Source organism: Hakea prostrata, chromosome 11 (genome assembly GCF_041222555.1).
Source record: "Hakea prostrata isolate BN-2017 chromosome 11, UWA_Hpros_2, whole genome shotgun sequence".
Lineage (NCBI taxonomy): Eukaryota > Viridiplantae > Streptophyta > Magnoliopsida > Proteales > Proteaceae > Hakea > Hakea prostrata.
Genome location: NC_142610.1, coordinates 7,846,958 through 7,871,993, shown reverse-complemented (window position 1 = coordinate 7,871,993; position 25,036 = coordinate 7,846,958). Strand labels below are relative to the sequence as shown.

Here is a 25,036-nt window from a genome sequence, read left to right as displayed (position 1 = left end):
TTTCCCTTCCCCTGAATTTTATAACACAAATACTAAAGCAATACTACAACCCCAAGATAAATCAAGAACTTTGAATGAATGACAATATGGTATTTTCCAATACACATAAGCTAGCATCCTAAACCAACATTTGCATATTCCTATGAAGAATTGAATTAAGAATGCAATTTAAACTCAATCCAATCAATGGTAATGTGAGGTAATTGGGTATTCCTACCCAACCTACTAATTAACACAACCTAATTAAAGATGATGCTAACTCACACAATTCAACAAACACCTAGACTTCATTAATTTTCCAATTAATGAAATCATAACATTCATTCAAGAAATATCATTCAAGAACTGAAATTAGTCAATATAACATGCTGAATTCATTAACAATAAAGTGGATTGCAATAAAACTAAAGAACACATGATTAGTTACATATCAAAATTCAGGTTTAGGTACTATTATCATCATCCCAATACAGCTAAGATTTAGCCCATAACAGAATTCAAATGCATAAAACCAAATATATAGTTGACATGAGACTAGAAAGTAAGAAGATAGAATTATAAAAACAAGAAGAAACTAAGGCTTCAATGCTTCCACATGAGCTCCAGCTTTCTTCTCCAGCAAATCAACAACTCCAGCAGCTCCTTGCTTCCACAAGAGCTCCAGCTTTAGTTCTATCTTCCCTCCTCTCAGCCGAGTCTCTATTCCCAACCTTAGCCGAATGTGTCTCATCTTTTCTCTTTGCCTCTCTTCTCTTTCTTCCATAAATGTCTTCAATCATTAGGTTAGATTCTGGCCATAGGATTAGAAATTTCCTCCTGAGATCAAGGGCTGAAAACCATCATGTATTTACAAGAATTTTGTCCACTTAAGTTAGCCATTTTTGGTCAATTCCATTTGAATTGGATCTGAGAATATTCTGTTCCATTGTTGTAGCAATGCAGCAACAACTCTACAACAAAGTTAGAGGACATGTTTTTCTATTATGAATCTTCACCTACATTTTCAAGAGAAAGAGAAACAGTCAAATTCATCCATAAAAAGAAGGGAAATTCATGTAATAGTGACAATAATGAACTAAACAAAATGCAACATGTTAAGACTAAATAAGACAACACTTAATGAATACTATCATTAAAACAAAAGACAAAATACTCCTAAATTAAGCCATCTCAAGTATAAAAGTTATCAATCTTAACTCTATTTCATAGAGTTATCACCTCTCAATCTAATTCCTCGTCTTGTCTGTATAGCTTCTCACTTATGTAATACTTGCTCCAAGATGCGTGAAAGTTTTGTACATTTTGTAAACATAACAGTATACTCGTCAGCTTGTCGGCAAACATCATTGTATCAAGACTTAAATAAATAAATAAATAAATAATTTAAAAAAAAATGGGTCTACCCAAAAAAATAAAATTGTATAGGTCAAAATTTCAGTTTAATCCTTTAGCTTTTTCGCGGGTAACAAGAATTTTTTTATTTTTATCCATTATTGTAATTAAGTATACTCCATGGATGAATAACCAAAAGGATAGAGGATTCAATAATAGATATATGAGGTTACCAAAAAAAAAAAAAATAATAATAATAATAATAGATATATGAAGCAAAATGAACGAAACTTTATCTCTGTGTCTGCTGCTTCCCGAGCTTCTTGTGGAGGGCTCTTCTGGTGCGGCCTGGTCCTGCAGCAGAAGATTCTCTGATGGTTAACTAAAATGTTATTAAATTCCATTAAGAACCAGTGAAGATTCCTGGTTGATGTCTCGTTCCAGGGCACTCTAGTTGATCAATTTTCGGACGTAGTTGATTATGTTTTCTTAGATTTCGTTGATTATCTTCGCGGACCGTTCAAGTGTTCTCCTTTTGAAATATTTTGAGTAGAGATTTCTGGGTTTCGAATCGGCTGGCCACAGTCTGTTACGGGGCTTTACTTGCTGAGTTCCCTTCCTTCTACGTGATTCTGTTTCTGGGTTTCTTCTGTAGTGGGTGTTTTAGAGAAGTAGCAGTCTATGTGCGGTGTAAGTAAGGGAAGCGAGGGTGGTGGGAGTAGAATTAGGGTTTTTTTGATGATATGTTTAGTGGGTTATGGTGGAATTAGGGTTCTACGCTCATGGGCTTGTAACTAGTAGGTTTTTATTTTAAGGTGGTTGTGTTTCCTTGGTGAAAATTCAAGATTTTAAGACTTTTCTGGATTAGGTTCAGAGATAAGCGAGCAAAATTGGAAATTTTATCAATTCGGGTTGTTTTCTTTGTCTGCAAATTGGGTTGTATCTGTTTTTGCAGTGAATTGTTTTAGAGATATGATGAGTTCGAACGTTAATATGGAGTTTGTACCAGGAAGGAAGCTATTGGTTCAAATTGCAGAGAATGGCCATACTATTGATCTTGTCTGTAATGAATGCACACCTGTTGAAGCGATTCAGCGATCCGTAGAGTCAGTTTCTGGGATTCAATTCAATGATCAAATTCTCCTGTGCCAAGAGATGAAACTTGAAACTCAACGACCTTTGTCAGTGTACAAGCTCCCTTGTGACGGCCGTGAAGTCTTTGTCTACAATCGAGCTCGAATGTTTTCTGATTCGCCGCCACCTTCGCCAGAGGGAATCGATATCCCTGAAGTTATTGAACCTCCAATGCCTTCTCCTAATAGTGATCTACACCCTCTGGATGATGCTACTGATCCTGCGCTTAAGGCACTGCCTTCATATGAGCGTCAGTTTAGATACCATTTTCACCGTGGGCGTGCTGTATTCAACTGCGCACAATCGAAGTATAGGAATTGTGAGAGGCTTTTGAGGGAACAGATGGTGCAAGAGAGGGCTGTGGAGACTGCCAAGGCAAGCATGAATCACTACTATCGGGTGATAACCCAAATGTATATGGAATTCATGAAGTGTTACTCCCAGCAGCATAGATACCATTCGGACCTTTTAGCAAATTTTGAGAGCGATATAGAGAGATTGAGATCTTGCAAGCTTTATCCATCACTGCAGACAGAAACTCGGAAGTGCTTGCTAGATTTTGTGAAGGAGGAGAATTTAAGGAAGTGGGTTGAGAATTGTAACACCTCACACCTACAGTTTGAGGCTAAGGTTAATCAATTAAAGCAAATGTTCGATGAACTGAAGCGGCGGGTTGAGGATCTTTACTCTAGTAAGGCTTCATCTGCAATAAGGGATTTGGAGTTGGCAATAAAAGACCACCAACGATATCTAAATGAGCAGAAGAGTATAATGCAATCTTTGAGGTTGGTAACCTCCCTCCCTTCCTAAAACCTGGTTTTGGCTTCTTTTAGCTAATTGTGTATCTTGTTTGGTTGGTGGTTTATCAGCAGTGGGTTGTACTAGAACAACGTGTTTGTCCAACTTACGTAGGTTGATAAAACCATGTCTTTAATAGTCAGTTCTGTCTTAGATATCTTAGAGATAGGCCTTGCTGTAATCTTATGCTCTTCATCCAAACTGATACTGTTACACCAATCAGAACAATTTCTTTTCTTTTATTTATTTATTTAAAAAAAACCTTCCCTGCATTAAATTGTTTTTCTGCTGTTATCCAGTAAAGATGTTGACACTGTCAAGAAAGTAGTTGATGATTGTCTGAGCTGCCAATCATCTGCTTCCCTCCGTCCTCATGATGCAGTTTCAGCTGTTGGTCCGAGGTATGATGTACATGACAAGCACCACCTGCCCAAAATGCAGGCTTGCAATCATTCTATTTCAAAGCTTCTCGAGTTCTGCATATATAAAAAGAACAATATGAACCTTTTCGTGCATAACTGCATGCAAAAGGTAGCTTATGTTCAATTTATGATCAGAGATATCCGTCAACAGTATCCTGCTTTTAAAGAAGCAATGGCACGTCAGGATGATCATTTTGAAGAGCTAAAATTGCTTCGTGGGATCGGGCCTGCATACAGGGCATGCCTTGCGGAAGTAGTGAGGAGGAAGGCTTCAATGAAGCTTTACATGGGCAAGGCTGGAGAATTCGCAGAAAGACTCGCAATGAAGAGGGAGGCTGAGATTAGAATAAGAGAGGAATTTTTAAAAGCACAGGATGCCTTCATTCCTCGGGATATATTAGCATCAATGGGATTATTTGATAGTCCAAATCAGTGTGATATCAATATAGCTCAATTTGATACTAGTTTACTTGATATTGATATTGCTGATGTTGACCATTATGCTCCTGAGTATTTGGTTCATATCCTTTTTAAGGGAGACAAGCATGAAACCCCAGAAGCATCCATGTCAAAGTCAAATGATAGTTCTATATTTGCTGAAGCTGAAAGAAATACCACAGAATCACCTGAGAAATACGACTACGAGGACAACCTTGAGGGCTGTGAGTCAGTGGAAGTTGTTGGAACGAGCAAACTTGAAGTTGAAAATGCGAGACTGAAAGCTGAACTTGCTTCAGCAATTGCGCTGATTTGTACGCTTCGTCCTGAAATTGAATACGAGTCACTAGATGACAGTAAGCTGAACAGCATACTGAAGAATGCAGCGAAGAAGACAAGAGAAGCATTGCATCTGAAGGATGAGCACAGCAAACATATTCAGTCAATGCTTAAAATGAAGCAGATGCAATGCTTGTCTTATGAGAAACGCATTCAAGAGCTGGAGCAGAGATTGTCTGATCAGTATATGCAAAGGCAGAAACTCTCAAGTGGAAAGAATTTCTCTGAGTTTGGCCATTTATCTTTGAAGGTTGATGACTGCAAATCAGAAATATCAGGGGATGGAGAATCCCACCTGCCTTATATCTCTACTGTACCTATGGATGAGCTTTCTTGCACTTCAGCATCTTTGGATTCCAAACTGGAGCAGTTTCAACAGAAATCAAGCAAATTACGAGAAGTTGTGAATGAAAATATGGCTGATTCTTCAGGTTTACTAAATCATCAGCTGGATTCTTCAATGGTGGAGCCACATCAAGATAGGCATGAAGGAGGTGAGAAACCAGGACAAAAGAAGTTGGTGGGACAGTTGCATTTGCAACTATCAACCAGTTCCACTGCTGAAACTGCATTGGAACCTCTGAACATGTTGCCTTGTCGAGTTGCCCTCAAGCAAGATTCAGCATCCAACTTATGGGGTGATGTTGTATTGAAGCTGCAGAAAGCTCTAGCTGACAAGTCAAATCAGTACAGTGAGAGTGATATCAAGCTCAAAGCTGCTCTTGATGAGTTGGACAATCTGAAGAGAGAACTGGAAATCAGCTGCAAGCTGTTGAATGAATCTCAGGTACTTAGGATTAGCTAATGCTTTCTTTTTTTCTTGTGATTTGGTTGTTCTCTTAAATATTACACAAGGATAAATCATGCTTCTAAGGTTGAGAATGTTTCTCCATAAACTAAGCTTTCACAAGTTCACAGGGTGATGGACTTAGACCTCTTTTGATTGGAGGAAATGTAATTAAATATTTTTATAGATAATTTTAACATTGTTTTTGAGAAAAAGTTTATGTGCTATTTCCTTCTATTTATATTCTACTGTGTATTAGTTCTCGATATTTGATGAAAACCTATAACTAATTATTTATGTAGGGTATATTATTCATCACAGGGCTCTCCAGTTTCTCACCTGATACCTTTGTGCTTGGGAATTCTGGTGATTTTTTTTTCAACCAGTACCCAGGAATATTCCAATAGTTTCTTCCTTTAGTCAACTTTGACAGAATTTGGCCCTTAATGCATCTTTGTTCCCTCATGACTTGGGCAGGGAATCTATGTCCGCCTTTAATTTTAGCTTGTTTGTGTAAAAAGAGAATTAAAAGTTGCAAGTTGGTAGGGGTGACATTTTCAGAGCTGTGCAGACAGACCCTAGAGAGATCACCAAATAAAACAAAATGAACTGACTCTTTTCTTAAGCAGTCCAGCTTTGATGTGAGGATATATTCTCTTTTTTTATTGTTTGGTGTTGCCGTCTCAGTCCAGTCTGATCAAGACGATGGATTAACTAATTATGTGCCAATTGGAAGTCCGATTGAGACCAATGAAAGACTGATTAAGGAATAACTAATCCAGCTTAATACATTTTGCCAAAATATAGACAAAGGATGGCTTGGCTTATTGGTTGATGACTGATCACCAAAACTGATTAAAGGCTGATATACAGCCTACCAATTATTAAATAGTTTTAGTTTGTTGTCTTTGTCTCTTTGATGACCAATTTAGGTAGTCACTAGTCACTAAGTCTTGGTCCTGGCACTCAAAGGTGCATCAACCCGAAGTATGTTGAAGGCTATCTTGGAAAAAGAACTTCTCATCTAGGAAAACTCGAATGTAGATTAACCTCTGCCTTTTCCTGTTTCAATGGGTGAGTGAGATTAGTGTTCAGCAATCAGCTGATACTCAAAAATGGCATTTATATTATGTTCCTAAGTTGGTATAGTTTGGGGGCACAAACATGCTGGGGTGTTGGAACTTGGATGATTTATGTTCAGCTTTCTTTTCTTGTTTTCACATTTTTCTATTTCGATTTGAATTTTGTTTGGTAACTGTTTACTTTTTTTTTTGGGATGAATAAATAATAAATTAATGAAAGAGGAACAAATAAAGACAGTCTTTAGGAGGAAGACTGGAAAGAAGGGTTAAGGCCCCAAGAGACAACAATTAGCCTATTCCTTGGGGTATCATCAATCAAGGGGTGGGGAAAAGCTATAAGTCTAAAAGAAACATCAAAATAGATGGTATTCCAAATCATATATTTAGAGCGGGATTTAGAAGTCCATCTCTGAAGATTACGCTTCCACCATAGATGATGGATAGTGGCACAAAACACGAGCTTACCAACTCGATCACAAATGGAAGAACCTTGAAAGTTTAGAATTCAAGACCAATCACTAGCAAAACCAAAGGATCGCCTCGAACGGGACCAAATATAGGATAGGGCTTCTTCCCAAATAGATCTGGAAAAAGAGCAAGAAAATAAAAGGGGATCAAGGTCTTTCAAACCATTCCAACAAAGGATGCAGTTTGGGTTAACAGGGATATCGCGGCCAATAAGAAAGGATTGGGTGGGAAGGGCAAGGTTAAGGCCCCTCCAAAGGGTAAGGGAGTGCAGAAGAATGTAGCCTTTAAACCGAACCAGGGGAGGCCAAGGGTTTAGGGTTATGGGCACGGAGGAGGTTCCAGGCAGAAGAGGTGGAGAAGGTTTTGGTAGGGGATGGAAGCTAAATGGTAATGTCACGGGGAGAGCTAGAAAGGGTGGGAAGGGAATCCCAAACCTATGTGAGAATGGGGAGGATGGGGGTCCAAGAACCATTGGAAATGAAGGCGGACAAGGGGGTGGTTTTGGGGATGCGGGTATCATAAACTATGCGGGGGCCAAAAAGGGAAAAGAGAATGCCTATCGGGTGCCACAGGTCAAGACAAAAGGATGTAGAGGAGCCAGTGTAGACCATAGTTGTTAAGGTGTCGCCTAGACGTCCGAGCACCTTCGGAGCGCCTCAAATTGGGGTTGCCTCATTTTCAGGCAATAAGGCGACCACCTTGGGGTATGAGGCATTGCCTAGGTATCGTCTCAAGAGCCTCGGACGCCTTATACCCCAAGGCGTCAGCTTTTTTTCTTTTTTAAATCAAATGAAAGATGCCAAATCGAAGGCATATATTGAATTACTTATTAGATTCCAATTGTAAAGTATCTATTGTTTGAACCTATATGCATATTTATAATGACGCTACATGTGATCAAATGTTAAAATAAAAAATAAAAAAAAACAAACAAAATCGAAAGAGAATAAGTTCTTGACTCGAGTCTCACACTCTCACTCTCTCTCTAATCCCTAATCTCTTTCTCTCTTCCTCTCTTCTTCTTTTCCATCCCCACGATGACACTCTGGCAAGCCGCGCGACAGATGACTTCTTCTCTTCCTTTCTTCCCGCGACTTTTTATTTAGGACCTACTATGTGTGGTTTGTAGTATGTTGGATGACTTGAGGTAGGCTGATATTAGTTTTTTTATCATATAAGATATGATAGATTTATAATGAATTGGAGTGAATGAGATGTACACTAAAATTTTCACTTAAAATGCCCCAACCGCCTCAAAAGCGCCTCGGAGGGCGCCTCATCGACTCATTGCCTCAACTAGCCTAAACCGCCTCGCATCGCCTCATCGCCATGACAACTATGGTGTAGACTGAGGTAGAGATAGCGAAGAGAGCACGAGGTCGCAACAAAAGAATTTTCCTCCAGATCCAAGAAGGGTTGGAGAGCATGGGGACCGTCCAGAAGGAATTTGACCGGAGAAGGAAAGAGTAGACTTAGTTAACCCAGATGGAGTCTTGCTTTGAAGCAATTTTCAAGATAAGCTTGAGAAGACAAGCCAAATTAACATCCGAGATCCGGCGAATTCCAAGGCCACCTTCAAAGATTGGGCGATAGATGATCATCAAACTGATTGGGTGGATGAAGTGTGATGCTTCACACCCTTTCCAGAGGAAGGCAGAAAACTGTGTATTTATTACTAGGATATAATGTTTAGTCTACTTTAGCAAAACAATCGGTTGACTTGTATGATAGAAGTGGTTTTTTTAAGCAATTAACAGCATTATTTGGTGTCTTCAGTGTTGATCAACAAGACTTCTGGTGTCAAACTTCTTTCATGCATGTCTGGTGCCTGTAAGAGCACCTCTGTGGGGATCTGTTCCCCTAACGTATGACTGAGAAGAACATATAGAAACTACGCAACTAATTAATTGTCCTGTTTTAAAACTGATACACTCCTGCTGGAGTTATTTATTGTCATATTAAATTTTTATGCCTGTCTAACAATCTGTTATATTGCTGTGTTTCGTCTTAAGCATTTGAAGAACTATGACTGGTATTACTGTTACTACACAGGCACTTTCTGGTTTTCTTGTTCGATTTACTGCCATCATTCACACTTTAAATATTCTGATGTGGTTGTCCTGCCAACAGATGAATTGTGCTCACTTGGAGAATTGCCTGCATGAAGCTAGAGAGGAAACCCAAACTCATCTTTGTGCTGCTGATAGAAGAGCCTCAGAATATAGTGCACTGCGGGCTTCTGCTGTGAAAATGCGAAGCCTTTTTGAGAGATTGCGAAGTTGCATTACTACAGCTGGTGGGGTGGGTATCTTTGCTGATTCCTTGCGTGCTTTGGCTCTTTCATTGGCCAAGTAAGTAATTTACCCAAAGCGCTTCCGTAGAGCTCCACATTTCAATATATGAAGCTTAAATTTTCCGTAGCTTAAGTATGGCTGCTTCTAATATGTATTTGGGGTATTTTATCTTGCATGGTGGATTCGCCCATGCGCACATCAACTTGGATTATCGGAGTGTTGTTATTCCTCACAGTCCCATTTATTTAGTGGTGACAATTGGGTGGGATTGTTAAATGGATGGGACCCACTTGTTGGGGGGGTAAAGGAGAGGAAATGAGATCCGTGTTTTGAAAACTCGACGAAGTATCTCCGAGATTTTTAATATTTTGAATATTTTGGTCCAATCGAAACGAAATGTAAACTTTGGTTCAAAATCTTGAACTTTCAGAAATTTAGGTACTTTGGTTTGAAATCTTGCAAAATTTGGTATTGAGTGTGATTTCCACTCAAAGGGACATCATTTTTTGGGGACAACTTCTCCTACACAATCCAAGCAGCATAGATGCTACCAGCTGCATTGCATGATTTGTGTCACAATAGAGAAGTGGGTTTCTTTATAGTTTATAGTTTGGTGATCCATATCCTAGGATAGGGTACTCGGAGAAGAATGCAAGTGGGCTCCATTGGACTTTTAGTGGGACTGATCCTAGACTATGTTGTTGTCATTATTAGTTACTCAGCACTAAACCAATGTTTCTTTAGGACTTTAGGAGGGTATTAATGTAATTTCATTGAAAATTATATTCTTAATTATTATGAATCTTCGGCAATAATGAATCATTTTGGTACTTGTTTGAAGCTTTAAATTAATTTTTATTTGTATCCTTTAGTTGTTAAGCAATCTTTAAATGTGTAATACATGAGGATTCAACCATCTACTGTCAATCAAGGGTCTGAATACAAAACGCCAATTTAGGTAACTAGTTTTGCAATATGATCATTTAAATGTTCTAATATAACCAATTATATGGTTCCCAGGAAGTTTCAGGCCTTAATTTGGCCTAGAGCCTATGAAATGTCTCACTGAAATGTGGGAGAAAAAATGCCAAATTGTGGGTATTTCTGTTGTCTTGGTCAGGTCGAAACACCAAAAGGAAACTTGTTTTTGAACCTTGAGGAAAAACAATGGAAAACTTTAGTTCACTGCAACCTTTCAATCCAAATTCTAGTCTCGCTATTGCATATGCTGGAGGAAATGTTATATAGACTGAAACAAGAGAGATCAGAGGGGTAGAGAGGGAGCATCTTTTTGGTTGCTATGCCGCCTGAGAGTTCAACGTCCAATTTGGAGTCGGTTGTGTCACTAGTGTTGTTGCAGAGATTAGAGATGGTGGATGAGAAGGGGATGATGATGGAGGATTCAAGGTTGTTGGATTTGATCATGATGTATTTGAGAATTGGGGGAGTCATAATGAAATTAGAGACACAGAATGAGTGTACTATAGTTAAGAGATTCACATTGTGCCTGGCGAGCATGAGAAAGTACAGAGCTTGTCTGGATATGCCTATGAGGTTGAGGAACTAATGATGGCAGAAAGTGGGGTGAGGTTTGAGTGGCATGGTCATAGGGTAGCTAGAAACTTAAATTGCTTGGCCATGGCGCTGAAGGATTGCAAGACTCCAATTCTGTAGCTGAGAAGCAGGGATGGGTTGCTTCTGTAATCTCTATCCTTTTTATTTTACTCACTTAGTTCATTTATGTAATGAATTACTTGCTGGATGAAGGTGGCTGTGGTTTCATGGGTTGGAGCAATGATGTGGTTGCAGAGAGGTCATGCAAGCACCAATGACTTTCCCTGGATTTCAGCCAACTCCCAAAAAATCTAAAGGACTTTACAATTGGGTGTTTAGAGAGAAACCATAGGCCACATGGGCCAACACTATAATCTGACTAGCAAAAGCTGTTGACTCAGTTTCCACCCCGACATAACCAAATTACCTAATTTTTTATTAGATGGGAAAATTTCTACATCTATCCCACCCGCCAAAATCCTTTTAAACAACCAGGGCCTGTTTGATTGGTTACAAGAGAAATTCAAACATCCACCCTGCCAAAATTCTTTTAAACAAATATGACCTCTTTTATTCATTACACAGAACTTGTTCTAGTATGATCTTTGTCAATTTTGTTTTCACTGTGGTCTGATTTTTTTCAGTCTTGTTTTAATTTCATTTAACCTTAAATTGGTCTGCATTATTTTGTCTATTTGTCTGACATATTTTTAATGTTTTTGCTTGAGGTGTATTTTCTCAGATTTTTAATGGTGTTATGATCGTTCTATTTTCAGTCCTGTCAATGATATCGAAGATGATTTTGCTGCGGAGTTCCGAACATGTATTCGGGTCCTTGCAGACAAAGTGGGTTTTCTGTCTCGACACCGTGCAGATCTGTTGGACAGCTGCTCAAGGGCTGGAGCTGCATACGAGCACCTTATGAAGGAGCTGGAAGAGAAGAAAGAACTGGTTAAAAGCTTGTATGCAAAGCATCAACTTGAGAAGCAGGTCAGTTATCCAAATTATTTAAGGTGGTTTTGTCATCTTCTTCTTCTTCTTTTTCTTCCTCTTCCTCTGGTAGTGTAGGAAAAGAAAAAGGCAACATACGGTGGACTTAAGCTCCTTAACCTGTTTGTTAGGACCCTAGGATGAGGCCATGTGGAGGAGAGAGAGTATTAGGGTTAGTTGAGGGATAATAAATAGAGGGAGAATTGAGTAGAGAGGGCATTGAATGTTTTATGAGAGTTCTTGGGCAGCCATAGGCTGAGGGACACCTATGGGTGTGGTGGTGACTGGCACCATAGAAACCAGAGTTTATCTTGTTAATTCTTGCATTTTAGTATTGATTTTCTAATATATTACAAGGGTTTTATCAACTGGCATCAGAGCGTTCACGATCCCAGGAGGTAATGGCTTTGTCACTGTTTTCTGGTGATGGAAAGGCGCATGAGTGGTTAACAGAAATCGAGCAGTTTTGTACACAACACAAATTAAGCATGAATATTGGCTCGGAATAGCTCTCAAGCATGTGGATGGAGATGCACTTGATTGGATTTATCAAAAACAATGGCCGGAATTCAACTGGACAATGTTCAAAGAGGCTCTAAAACTCGACTTCGGTGAAGGCAAGATTAGATGGATTAAAGAACTCATGAAACCAGAGAATCATTCACAAGTAGATCCAAGAATACTTGCAGCTGAAATTTTGGAGTCGAACGAGAAGATTGACATCAGCGAATCCTCCTGTACTCAAGTCGGCTTGATTGGCACTATTCGTATTCCTCCTAGCATTCAAAATAGCTGGATTTGTTGCAAAGAAGCTTTGATAGAGTCTTCTACAACAAAGGAAGAAGAAGTCAAAGTCGCTGGAATTGGAGCGATGATGGAGCCACGCTGGTACAGAGGGGAAATTGATTGGATGGCGCGGGCTCCGGTGAAGCCTCCGTGGATGGGGGCGATGACGATGGAAGGAGTCTTGTCGGTGTTGTGGAGTGGAAGACGGACAGAAACGCTTGGCGGAAACCAGCAGGCGGCGGCGACAAACTCTGCTCGCAGAAATGGGAGAAGACGATGGCGGGGTTGGAGGGTTTTTAGGGTTGGTTTGGTTCACCCCAGACTAGGTTTTGGGTTGGTTTCACCCCTTCAAAATCTAGGTTCTTCTAAATTGGGCCCAACTTGGGTACGCTTATCCTCCCACGTAGGGCCCAAACGAACCAAATTTAGAGATTGGGCCACTTGTTTCCCAAAGAAACCTCCTTGGGCCCAACCTATTCCATTAAACCCAAGCCCATCCTATTGCGTTAGTCCATTTTTCTTAGCCCATCGTTTTAAGTGGTTAGGCTTCACCGATTTCAAAGCACTACTATGGACATGGTCCACTCTATTAATCGTAATCCCAGCCCATTTAGTTTATCCTATGCCCAGCAATCTTTTCCAACCAATGGGTTTACATACACCCATTTAAACCAAAACCAGTTCCTATATTGGGCCTGGCCCATTTGGTTTACCCTAAACCCAAACCTCCTCAACATTAACTTGAGCCCGAATGTTTTGGGTGGTCCAAAGCCAAACCAGGAGACCAATTCGAACCAAATACTCACCAACCCTGCGGTTCGACAGAAACAACACAGTAAACCGTCATCTTCAACCTCTCACCATCGAGACCGACAGGGAGGAGTTGCTGCAAAAATTGCGTTGGGATTGTTAGTTGTCTCACCGATCTTTTTAGGGGCTCTACTGCATAGGAACAAGATCTTTGGGGTTCCTCTCCCAACACCATCAATATTTGTAGGGACGGCTATACATTCTGAAGCATCGCTTCTAGGTCTTCGCTGCAACCACATCTTCGTAATGGCAGCGTTGCACCTCCTAGGCTCCCATCTACTCGTCTCTGGTCTTTGGTATAGTGCTCGAGAGGGACCAAAGTGCTGCATCTCTGAATTTTCCTTGGCAGCGGTAGTGGAGAATGCTTCACATCGAAAACTGCACACCAATGGTCATTTGCATCCTTGGAATGGTTCTGTTTCTCAATCTTGGAGAATGTTACTGAGATGGCTGGCACACATCTAACGACTCCACCTCAAATTTTCCATCATCTTAAGGACAAGGTGATTTTCGAGAGGCCGGTAGTTGTTAGGACCCTAGGATGAGGCCATGTGGAGGAGGAGAGAGTATTAGGGTTAGTTGAGGGATAATAAATAGAGGGAGAATTGAGTAGAGAGGGCATCGAATGTTTTATGAGAGTTCTTGGGCAGCCGTAGGCTGAGGGACACCAATGGGTGTGGGGGTGAACTGCACCATAGAAACCAGAGTCTATCTTGTTAATTCTTGCATTTTAGTATTGATTTTCTAAGATATTAGAAGGGTTTTATCATTGTCACATGTTGCCTGTTATTTTATTAATCTTGGTGACCTTCCCAAAATAGGTCATAAGTCTGACTGATGCTGCTAACTGCCCAAAGAGGAATTTTCTTCTCAGTCTAAGCTTCATTTTACTAGTTTTTGATTGTTGATATATTTGTTGCCTCATGTATGATCGTCTGTTAACTGCAAGTTTGTTTTTATTCTTGCCTGGGCATTTGCTTTATATAGGGGGTCTTTCTTTCAATATGACATCAAATAAAGCACCATATGCAAAATAAAAAATTGATATAATTTAGGTGCTAAGATGTGGGATGAGTAATGATAGACTGAAGCAAACTGATGGTTACTAACAAATAGGTTACAAGAATGCGAAGATTGATGGCAGCTATTGGCAATGAGCACCAAGATATGTGCCAGTGATGAATATTATGTTGCAAGTTGTAGGAATTTGAGGAACACTAAGTATGGTGATTGCTGGTGGAGCAAAACTCTTTTCACCTAGTTGGAATGTGGTGAGAACCCTCTTATTAGCAGGGGGAACAATCAACAACGAATGTGAGAACTATTGCAAAACAAGGGAAATATGGAAGATAACCTGGTTACAATGGTGACAATCACCCTCATGTAAACTAGGTCTAGGATTAAAGGGTAATCTAGTAATATCCCTAGACTTAGGGTTTGCCCAGGAAATTCCAGCAAAAGGGGGAAGGGTTTAGGGTTTCTAGGGTGGTTTTAGGCCTGCTGAGAATGACTACCAGATTTGAATTCTATTGCAAACAGAATTTCAGATTTGAAATTTGAAGTCTACAGTCAAACTAGGGTTTCGGCTTGGGTGGGAGAAGGGTTTCTTTGCTGGTTCTGCTGTCCCAAATGACTCTATTGCTGTCTTTCAACTAGATGGAGTTCCAATTGATCAGACTTTAACAAAAATCGGATTTCTGGAAAATTAAAATTTCTGCAGAATTCTAAGGTTGAAGATGATAGGTTAGGGTTATAGGGTTGCTTGGAAGAAAATAACAGTAGGGATGGCTCCTAGGGATTTATATGACTAATTAGAGTGGAAGGGAATTGAAAGGGGCTGGGAATGAGGGAATCCTAATGGATATAGGGATAAGGCTGCTGTGAGGAAGAGGGGGAAAGGGAGGAGCCACAAATGCTAAGGGGGAAGGTTAGGGTCTTCCGTAGTTGAAGGGGAAGGGACAGAAGATGTATGCGAGAGGAGGGGGGGTTCCTAGGTCAAACAAGAGGGGAGGGGGCTGGGATGCTACAGTGGATAGGGAGGCTTCAGGGTTTGTGCAAGAGCGGGGGAAGGGTGGGAAGGCTGCAGTACTTGGAGATTGGGAATGCTTGCTGGAATGGTTGCTTGGATGCTTGATGATCTCTTGAGAGCTGCTGAATTGTAGAAGATAAAGAAGAACGTGAAAGCACCCTGATCCTCAAACAATCAATTCATTATTTCATCCAAGACTGAAAATAACAATGCAGGAGGAGACTATTTATAACTTAAAATAACAGGCTCTAACTTCAACTGGGTTCTCCTTACTAATAAGATCCCATAACATATTGAACTGGACTCTTATCCAAACCTCCGAACAAATAAGATAAGGAATCTTATCTTAAACTAGAAACAAATTTAAAATCAAATTGGACTCTTTCAACAAATCCAAACCTCACTCAACTTAACAATCTGGGCTCCACGAAAATTCTGGAGATTACTAAAAATAAATTAAGAAATAAATTAAGGGTTAAAATGTCCAAAATACCACCAATAGGGGGTTCAGCCAGCTCAGGGTGGTTTCTTGGGCCATCCTGGGGGGCCCACTTGAGCTTTTGGCTGGGGGGTCCTTGTGTTCACAAAATGCCCCCTGCAGCACTGCCTATAGCAGAAGCTGCCTCAGCCTACGGCTGCTCCAGAACTCTCCACAAAGATAACCCATACCCATGGTGGGAGATCTCGCTCTCGAGCGAGATCTCGCCACTCCAAAATAGAGAGATCTCGACCAAGATGGCTAGATCTCGGTCGAGATCTACCAAAATTTTGGCATAATCTCGGTGACCCATCTCGGTGGGTTTTAGGGCCCCGGTTGGGCTGAAATTTGGTATTTAGTCTATTTAAGGCCTTTTGAACACATTGGTGGCCTTAGAATTGTGAGAAAATAACCCTAACTACGTCTTCTAAGTCAACCCTATGTGTAAAACCGAAATGTAGAGATATCAAGTAATTCATGTTATCAACTATAAAGTATTAAATACATTACACATCAAACTATCAAAGAACTTAATGGCTTCAAAATTTTACAACCATAAGAAGTTTTAGACTTTTAGTAAGTCATAAATCATAATCCATAAGTTCACAATCACAAGAGTACGTGAGTAATAAGATTACAAGACAAGCAAGAGTATCACTCAGCATTCTGCATCAATTGATTCTGAACGGTGGCCACATATGACTCCCAAGTCAACTCATCACTATAGTATGTCACATATAGGTTTAACTGTCACATTAAATTGGTTTCCATGAAAGTTAGGTCAAAGCTTGTGGATCAACATATATTTACACTAAACTCACACACCCATTGTAGAATATTCTATTTGAAAAAATTCAAATTTGGGGGAAAATCTTACCTTTGTTGTAGATCTAGTTGAAATAGGCTTGAATGATGATAATTTGATGTTGTAGATGTCTTAAAGATGTTTAGAAGTTGAATCCCCAACAAATTCCGACAAAAAATCAAGTTTCTAGCAATTTTTGATGGTTGCAGCGAGATCTTAGCGAGATCTCGGCGAGATATGGCGAGATTTTAGCGAGATATGGCGAGATCTTGGCTAGATCTCCCATCTTGCAGATCTCGCCTCTCATCTCGTCTCGCTATGTCAAAATAGCGAGATATCTCGTCTCGCTATGTCAAAATAGCAAGATCTCTGCGAGATCTCGCGAGATCTCCCACCATGCCCATACCTCTCCTCACATTTCACACTCTTTTAATCCCCCACTAGGAGTCAGTTATGGTAATTGGTAAACCCCCCACGCCTTTCTTTCCTCCACGTGGCCTTCTACTAGGGACCTATCATTACCACCCCCTTTGAAAGTGACCTTATCCTCAAGGTTAGGTAAGATCAGAAGCTTGGTCTTCACATGCTTGCTGGATAGCCATGCCAACTCAACCACATTCTCAGAGGCCCAGTGGCAGGCCTATTCTCAAAGACACAATTGGTGTCCAATGCCACCGTTGAAATATTGATTCCCATGCTCATGAGCATTTTTGTATGCCTAAAGATGTAATCCTTCCAACTGTTTGAACAACTCTACCATCAGTTTCTTCAAGGTTGTCCAACTATTCATCTTTGTTCCAAGGGTATTATTGGTAGAACAAGGCATGTTGGAGGATCTCAGGTTACTCTGATTCGAGAATCCTAGTTTCCTTTTTGTTATGTTTCCTGTACCAATTGTAATCGATGGACTGCTCTATAATAACTATGTTGGCTATAGGAAGCTCATATGATGGGTAAGGCCTCCTAGCCTTTCCTCTAAACTTTTCTTCTTTCTCTCGCTGTTTTGGTCCTTCTCTTTTGTTTACTCTCTAAAGTACATGGTATCAGACCAGCATGTGCCCTAGATTACCTTCAATTCAAAGCTATTAGGGTTGACAGACATACTTGATAATCTTGGAGATCCATTGTTGCAAGTTAAGGAATTTTTGGTCTCATCTACAGGGGCTGTAGCACCTGATGCTGCATCTCTTTGTGTGTTGAAGTATCGATGGAGTAAAGAAGCTCTCAAGCTTCGGTTTTGATGGAAGGATGGCTGCATAGCTTCAGTTTTGAGAGTTAAGAACTCTTATCTGCATTTTAGCGCTAGACTTCTTGAAGATTGAATGATCTGTTGCATCAGTTGATCCATTATACCCTTGATTAGCATTGATTGTAGTTTGAAGCTATGCAAGTTAGCATCGATTGTAGTTTGAAGCTGTCTTTCGTTTCTGCAACTTTACATAACCTAAGGAGCTAATTGAGTTTGCTCTATTTTGTTATTTGAGTGATTCATGTGTGGTTCAGTTCAGCTGGTTTAAAGTTATAGGTTAATTTAAAGATTTAGTTCAGTTCTGGTTCAAAGTGTGATTTGATTTCTAGTTATGGTTTGGTTATGTTATTTTTGTTTTTTTTATCTATATTGGATGGTTTAACTTCTGTTTCAACTTGTGGTTCAATTTTTGGTTCCAACTTGCAAAGTAGATTTTATTGGGGTTGTTTTGGGTTGGATTATTTTAAAAATATTTTGTGATGGCTGAAGCTAAGACTGAAAATAAAAACACCATGGCTGAAGTTTTATCCTCTTCCTTCTATCAGCTTACAGAACATAAAGTTGAAGTGGTTAGTAATTTCCATTAGTGGAGGAAAAAATTGTTAAGAGTAGTAATTCTTGGGAGAGGACAACATGATCATTTGACCAAAAAACTTGATACTAGAGACCCTAATTAGGAGATGGTGGATGCTTGTATTTTTGGACAAACGTTGAATTCTACGGAGAAACATATTGTGGACCTTGTTGCCCATATTGATATAGCAAGGAACTATAGAAATATCTGAAGGTTTTGTACTTTGGTTAGAACAACCTTTCCCGTATGTAGGAGCTATCCCAAGTAATCTACCAAGTTGATAGACAGTGCCGACCTTTGAACCAGTTTTTTTATACATTTTAAAATGATGTATGAAGAGTTGAACAACCTTTCTAATGTTATTGAGATGCAGAACTAGCATTAGCAACTTGCTGTGATGAGTTTTCTAGGTTGGACTTTGGAAGGATTTTGATTCAATAAGATCTCTCAAGGTCCTCGGTGGTAACAAAGTGCTCACCTTATCGGACATTTTCTCTTGGGTTCTTCGAGCCTTCCAATAGAGCTCCCTTGATACTACATCTAATGACACATATGCACTTGCCACCTTCACTAATAACTATGGATCCAGTTCTTTAAGTACTCATTGTCACGGGGCTACTACTAGAGGAAAAAACCTCCCTACCACCTCTCGAGAGTCTACGGATACACCAATTAGGAGCTATCGTCATTGTGGTTGGCCAGGTCACATTTAGAGATTTTGTTGGAAATTGCACGACAAATTGTTGCCAACACTGCTACTGCTATAGAGACCACATCTCCACCCCCACGGTCTGAAGATAAAACTGTGAAGATATCTACAGATGACTTTATTGGTTTTACCTAGTTTCGGGAAGCCGAATCTCAACCATCTATAGCTACATTTGTATACACAGGTAAGCAACCACCCACCTCTATCCGCGTATAGGCTGTGGATTATTGATTCTAGTGCCATTGATCACATGACTGGCACCCAAGGTATCTTTTCTTCTTTTTGTTCCTCCACTTTTATGGTCACCCTTGCGAATGGTTCCTGTGCTACAGTTAAAGGAATTGGAGCTATTCATCTTACCCCGTCCCTAACCTTATCCTTTGTCCTTTATTTACTAGAATTCTCATTTAATTTGTTGTCTATTCAAAAACTTACCACCGAATATAATTATTCTTTCACCTTTTTTTCCTGGCTTTTGTCTCTTTCAAGGTCGTACGATGAAGACAACACTTGGTAAGGGTCGTGAGTCTAGGGGGTTGTATCTGTTTAACACGTCTGTTGCCTGTTAGAGCATCTCTCTACAACATCAGATTCACTGCCGCTTGGGTCATCCGTCTATGCAAAGTTTAAAATTACTAGATAGTAGTTTTCAGCCCTGAGTTATAGTGTGAGTCATGTCAGTTTGGAAAGCTTCATTGTGTGAGCTATCCACCGTGGGTTGTGAACCAATCTTCCCACCCTTGTGTTTTTTTTTTGTGTCTGGGTTTCGTATCCTATAGTTTTTACCTTGGGTTCTAGATATTTTGTTAATTTTGTGGATGACTTTTCAAGAGTTACCTGGCTTTATTTTATGAAAGATATATTTTCATATCTTGTTGGGGAAATTCATACTCAGTTTGGCATTATGGTTAAGATTCTTCTTAGCGATAATGTGGAAGAGTACTTTTTGAACCCTTTCACCTCCTTTATGAATTCTAATGGCATCCTTCATCAGTCCTTTGCTGTCTACCCCCCCCCCCCCCCCCCCAAAAAAAAAAAAAAAAAAAACAAAATGGTGTTGCGGAGAGGAAGAATCCTTGTCTTATGGAAGTGGCATGTTCTTTGTTGTTTGAGATGAAGGTGCCTAAACCTTTTTGGGCTGATGTAGTATTGACTCCTTGTTTTCTTATTAATCGTAAGCCATCTTCTTTTTTGAAAGGGAAATTCCATATTCTACTTTGTTTCCTTCTATTACTCGGTTTGCCTTATTGCCATAGGTCTTTGGGAGTGTCTGCTTTGTTCGTCATCTTTGTTGTGGGCTATCTAAATTGGATCCTAGAGGTCTGAAGTGTATGTTTGTTGGCGGATTTACTCACAAAGTCCTTAGGGGCTGCCAATATTGACTATGTTTGTAACAAGCTGGACATGTTTAATCTCTATGCTTTAGCTTAAGGGGGAGTGTGCAAAGGGTATTATTGGTAGAATAGGGCAAGTTGGAGGATCTCAGGTTACTCTGATTTGAGAATCTTAGTTTCATTTTTTGTAGTTTGCTTTTTGTTTAGTTTCCTGACTACTTGTAATCGAGACTGCTCTATAAATAAAGACATTGGCTATAGGAGGCCCATACGATGGATAAGGCCTCCTAGCCTTTCCTCTAAACTTCTTCTTCCTCTCGCTGTTTTGGTCTTCTCTTTTCATCTACTCTCTAACATAAAATCTTTAACACCATCATCCTCCAATTTTTCTACTGCTGCAGATGACTTGTGGTTCTTCTCCATCACATCTGTCCAACTGAAAGCCAAGTCCTTCTTGCTACTTTGTGGATTAAAACCATCTATACGTACTGTTTTTCCATGGGAAAAAGTTGCTTGCAACTTCTTCATCCAAAAATGGAATCTTCTGTAAAGATGCTATAATGTCGTGATCTTGCGCTCCTGTGGAGCAAGACCTATTTGCAATTTTTCAGAACCTGGGTTTATCACTACTCTGTTGGCTCCTTGATCAGTGATATCCTTGGGGAATCACAGTCGCCAACAATCCCTCTAGGGTTGCCTTTGACTGTGAGATGCAGCTTTGCCGCCTCCTGAATCAACACCACCACATTCACCACTGCCACTAATCTCTGGTGGTCCTAGTTTGTAAACCTGGTAGAGCTTCCAGTCATGGCAGAAACTCCAGCGTGAGGTTGGGAGGTAGAAGACAATGGTCCGGTCGAATTTGAGGTTGGCTGGCTTGTGGTCTTAGTTATTCATCAATTTGAACTGGTCCCTGAGGTGGACCTTGGTCTAGTTGTATGAGTTGAGCGCAGTTTAATGTAATGCTAGGCTGGGCCTGGGTTAACGGTATGGCTGGACCCATGTTATTTCCTTTAGGTTTTTAATGGCCCACTTTGCAGCTTCCACGGATCAGGTTGAGTCCCTCATTTGGCCCAATGCAGTCAGCCCAAGTAACCAATCTTCTACCCTAAGTTCTTTGTGCCACCCAACCCTAAAAGTCCCTTTGAATCACCTTTCTTCTCGAGCTCCAGTAGCTGCTGCGAGTTTCCCAGACCACCTCTGTCTTCTGCAATTGGGTTGTTCTGCATTTGCCGGATTTTTTGAGGTTGCCTCTGGAAGTACTCTCCAACACGATGAAGGACCCCCTGCACTCTCTTCTTGGTGAGTTCAGGTGAAGGTTTTGGTGTTCTCCTTTCCCTTGCATCTGTCATTTCTGGCATCGGTGAATCAACTTCGAGGGTCTTCCCGCACAGTGTGTTAGCTTTGATTTCCTCCCCGAACTCCTGGTTGTGTTTCTCCTCTCTTTCCATATGCTGGGTAGGGATTCCAGTTTGTAACCCATTGCTAATTCCTGACCCTACAACACACGCATAACCGACTGCATTTTGTCGACCTTGGCCTCCATTTGCCTTCTAACGATCCCCTGGATCAACGTGCTCTGATGCCATTTGACACAAACCTTCTATTGGGCACCAGGAATGATCGACTACGAATACAAGGACTATTACAAAACTAGGGAAATATGAAAACCTAGTTTTAATGGTGCCAGTCAGCCCCTATAGCACTGCCTACAGCAGAAGCTGCTGCTCAGCCTACGGCTGCCCAAAACTCTCCAGAAAGATAATCCATACCTCTCCTCATGTTTCATGCCCTTTTATTCCCCATTAGGACCAGTTATGGTAATTCCCCATGCTGAGTCAGTTATGGTAAACCCCCATGCCAATTTTCCTCCCCATGGCCAGCTCCCAAGGGCCTATCAGAATGATTAATTGATATATGAAAATATTATTTTGGGTGGGTGATCTACCTGGTTATGCCATGTGGATAGATGAGAATTATCTACTACATATAAGGATATTTTGGTTGATGATGTTGAATTCATAGTTCACCTCGACATTATCATCCATCATGTTTTGCATTCTTTCCCTTGTAACTTCTTGTGAGTAAAATATTTGAAATTTTGAATTGAGAATGGACAACGATGGCTTCTATATCCTGTTGAGAATTATGTATCTATCATTTTTTTTTTTTTTTTTTGGGGGGGGGGGGGGGGGGGGGGGGGTTGTTCTTTTATAAGATGATATTATTTGGCTGAATTTGCCACTGGTAGATGGGTATCACCACATAGGTTTGGTGCTTTTTAGGCTGCCTCCTGGCTTCCCACAGTTGATGGTCCATCATGCACATCTAGCTTTCTTTGTGTTAGAGATAATGAGTAAATATGATGTAGCTCAATAGGGAGAGTCCCCTGTGATGGTGTCCTTATTGGTTTGGGCTTGTAGTGTTAGTAGTTTTCTTATTGGGACTATGGTTATTGGTGTCCTACTCTAATTGAGTTTCCTGTTTAGCTTTAGGTTTACTTGGGAAGGAGTTAGGAGTTAAATCTGAGCTATATTTCCTATTTTTAAGTCTATTTCAGTTTATTATAAATATATGTTTGCTGTTACGGTCTATTGCCCAACCCTATTTTCCAATTATTCTCTTTTCTTCTCCCTCAAGCTCTCTTTCTTCTCTCTACCTGGTACTTGTTACAGATCTTGGGTTGTTTACACTTTGCTTGATGGCTCACCTAGCAAACTTGTGTGCTTCAGTGATCTGGTGTTTTAAAGTGACCAAGCAGTGTCACTGACAAAATTGTATGACTGCAGTTTTTCCTAAGACTGGAGAACAGAAAGAAGTCATCATCACTATTTTGTATTCTTGCTAATGTGTTATGTTTTTTTATTATTATGAGAGCCAAATACCCAGAAGAATCAATAGGATATAAGAGGGCTTCCTCTTTTTGTAGTTCTATTCTTATCTGGATGAATCTCTATTTTGCTTGCTTGTTCTGGTTGTTGCTGAAAATATCTTCATATTTGAATTTCCAGTCTTCTTATGAATGACCAGTGAATCATAATTGAGCCTAGCCCTATTCTTTACATGCATTAATAGGAGATTATGAATTGGCAATCCTGCACTATTGAGTGGGTCTCTTAGAGCATCAGGTTTGTTGCTGAGGGACCCAGGCTGCAAATTTTGGTGAAATTGGATATAGACTATCTGGCTTTTAAGATAAAATTGTTAGTTAATGCTGAGAGTATTTGATTCATGTTCTTTCATAGCACTCAAGTCTTGGTAGGATGTTGGGTTCGGTCATCATGCCCAACTGCCATTTTCTTTTCCAATTTGTCAGACTCTGGAGATCAACCTGCTGTTGGTGATCATCTGCTAACTTGATTTTCCTCCACAGGCAAACAAAGAGAAGATATCATTTGGTCGTTTCGAACTCCATGAGATTGCCGCCTTCATCATCAACTCTGCTGGGAACTATGAGGCAATCAACAGGAATTGCCCTAACTACTATCTGTCTGCAGAATCTGTTGCCTTGTTTACCGAACACTTCCCAACTAAACCAAGATACATTGTTGGTCAGATAGTGCACATAGAACGGAGAACTGTGAGGACACTAACTGCTAGGACTGAACCCGGGATTGATCAAGTTGATCAACCGAGCTCTGATACAGGAGCTCGCCATTTGGCTGTGGGATCGGTGTCATCACGAAACCCATATAGCCTCCCTACTGGTTGCGAGTATTTCATAGTTACAGTAGCAATGCTACCTGACAAGAAGATCCATTCTTCACCTCCTTGATTCTGTTGCTGGCAGACAGAGATGATAGAGGAAACTGAGTACGTATCTTAAAATTAGGGGAAAAATTGATCCTTTGTTAAGTTTCTTTTTCCCCCTTGTGTATATGTTGCCCTCTGTAAATAGAAATTATGAATAATCCCTTGTGTATATGTAAATAATCCTATTGGCCCTTGATCATTCATTGATCTCAGTATGGTCGCCTTTCATGCTATCGTTGTATTCTAATCAAACCCTAATGGTGTGTTTCTAAGAATTCTTGACTGCATTTCCTATATGTCAATGGCTTATGATTTTTGTATAGTATGAACTGAATTATACTAAGCTTCCACTGGAACCACCAAGTAATGTTGCCATAATCGGTTTTAAGGTAGATTGTTGTTGAGGCCATTGAGTAGATCTTATATGATCATTCCTCTAATGAAAGTATGGGTGTGATAAACTATTGTATTGTTTCTAAAAAGCCTTCCTATTTGGTTTTGGCACCAAATAGGTCTGAATTTTGAAGTATGGATATGGCTTCTCTTCATTATATAAGGGAAAAGAATGTCAATTCACTTGTTTACAACAGGCAACACAAGAGAACTCACTTCTAATGAAAAAGAAGAAAAGATAACTTTTTCTGCTGAAGAGTGCTTGTTGGTTTGTCTTCTACTTGATAAATTCGTCAGGTGCAGGTCCCAACTTTGAATAACTGGTTGGGATTTCTGCAATCAATAATTCAAAGTCTACATAAAGAAGCTAAGTCCAAATCCAAGATGACTTTTCAAAGGTTTTTTTTTCTCCATCTGACCATGACTTGGTAGCCTGCAAGTTTTAATTTTCAACTTTCATCTTCCAACGTTTCCTTCT

General features: G+C 40.1%; 1 protein-coding gene across 1 annotated transcript; it reads left to right on the top strand.

The window, feature by feature from the left end:
• The first annotated feature begins 1,623 nt into the window (after positions 1 to 1,623).
• On the top strand, positions 1,624 to 24,993 carry LOC148999875 (autophagy-related protein 11-like). Its single transcript, XM_089139510.1, has 5 exons — positions 1,624 to 3,251; positions 3,564 to 5,250; positions 8,931 to 9,151; positions 11,425 to 11,638; positions 23,786 to 24,993. The coding sequence occupies exons 1-5, from the start codon at positions 2,305 to 2,307 to the stop codon at positions 24,185 to 24,187; spliced, it is 3,471 nt and encodes a 1,156-aa protein (XP_088995636.1). The 5' UTR covers positions 1,624 to 2,304; the 3' UTR covers positions 24,188 to 24,993.
• The last annotated feature ends 43 nt before the right edge of the window (positions 24,994 to 25,036 follow it).

Bases quoted from the DNA above. Each gene is read 5' to 3' on its own strand.
- LOC148999875 (XM_089139510.1), top strand. From the start codon at position 2,305: ATGATGAGTTCGAACGTTAATATGGAGTTTGTACCAGGAAGGAAGCTA. The intron at 5,251-8,930 runs GTACTTAGGATT...TCCTGCCAACAG, and splicing joins AGCTGTTGAATGAATCTCAG to ATGAATTGTGCTCACTTGGA. The intron at 9,152-11,424 runs GTAAGTAATTTA...TTCTATTTTCAG, and splicing joins TTGGCTCTTTCATTGGCCAA to TCCTGTCAATGATATCGAAG.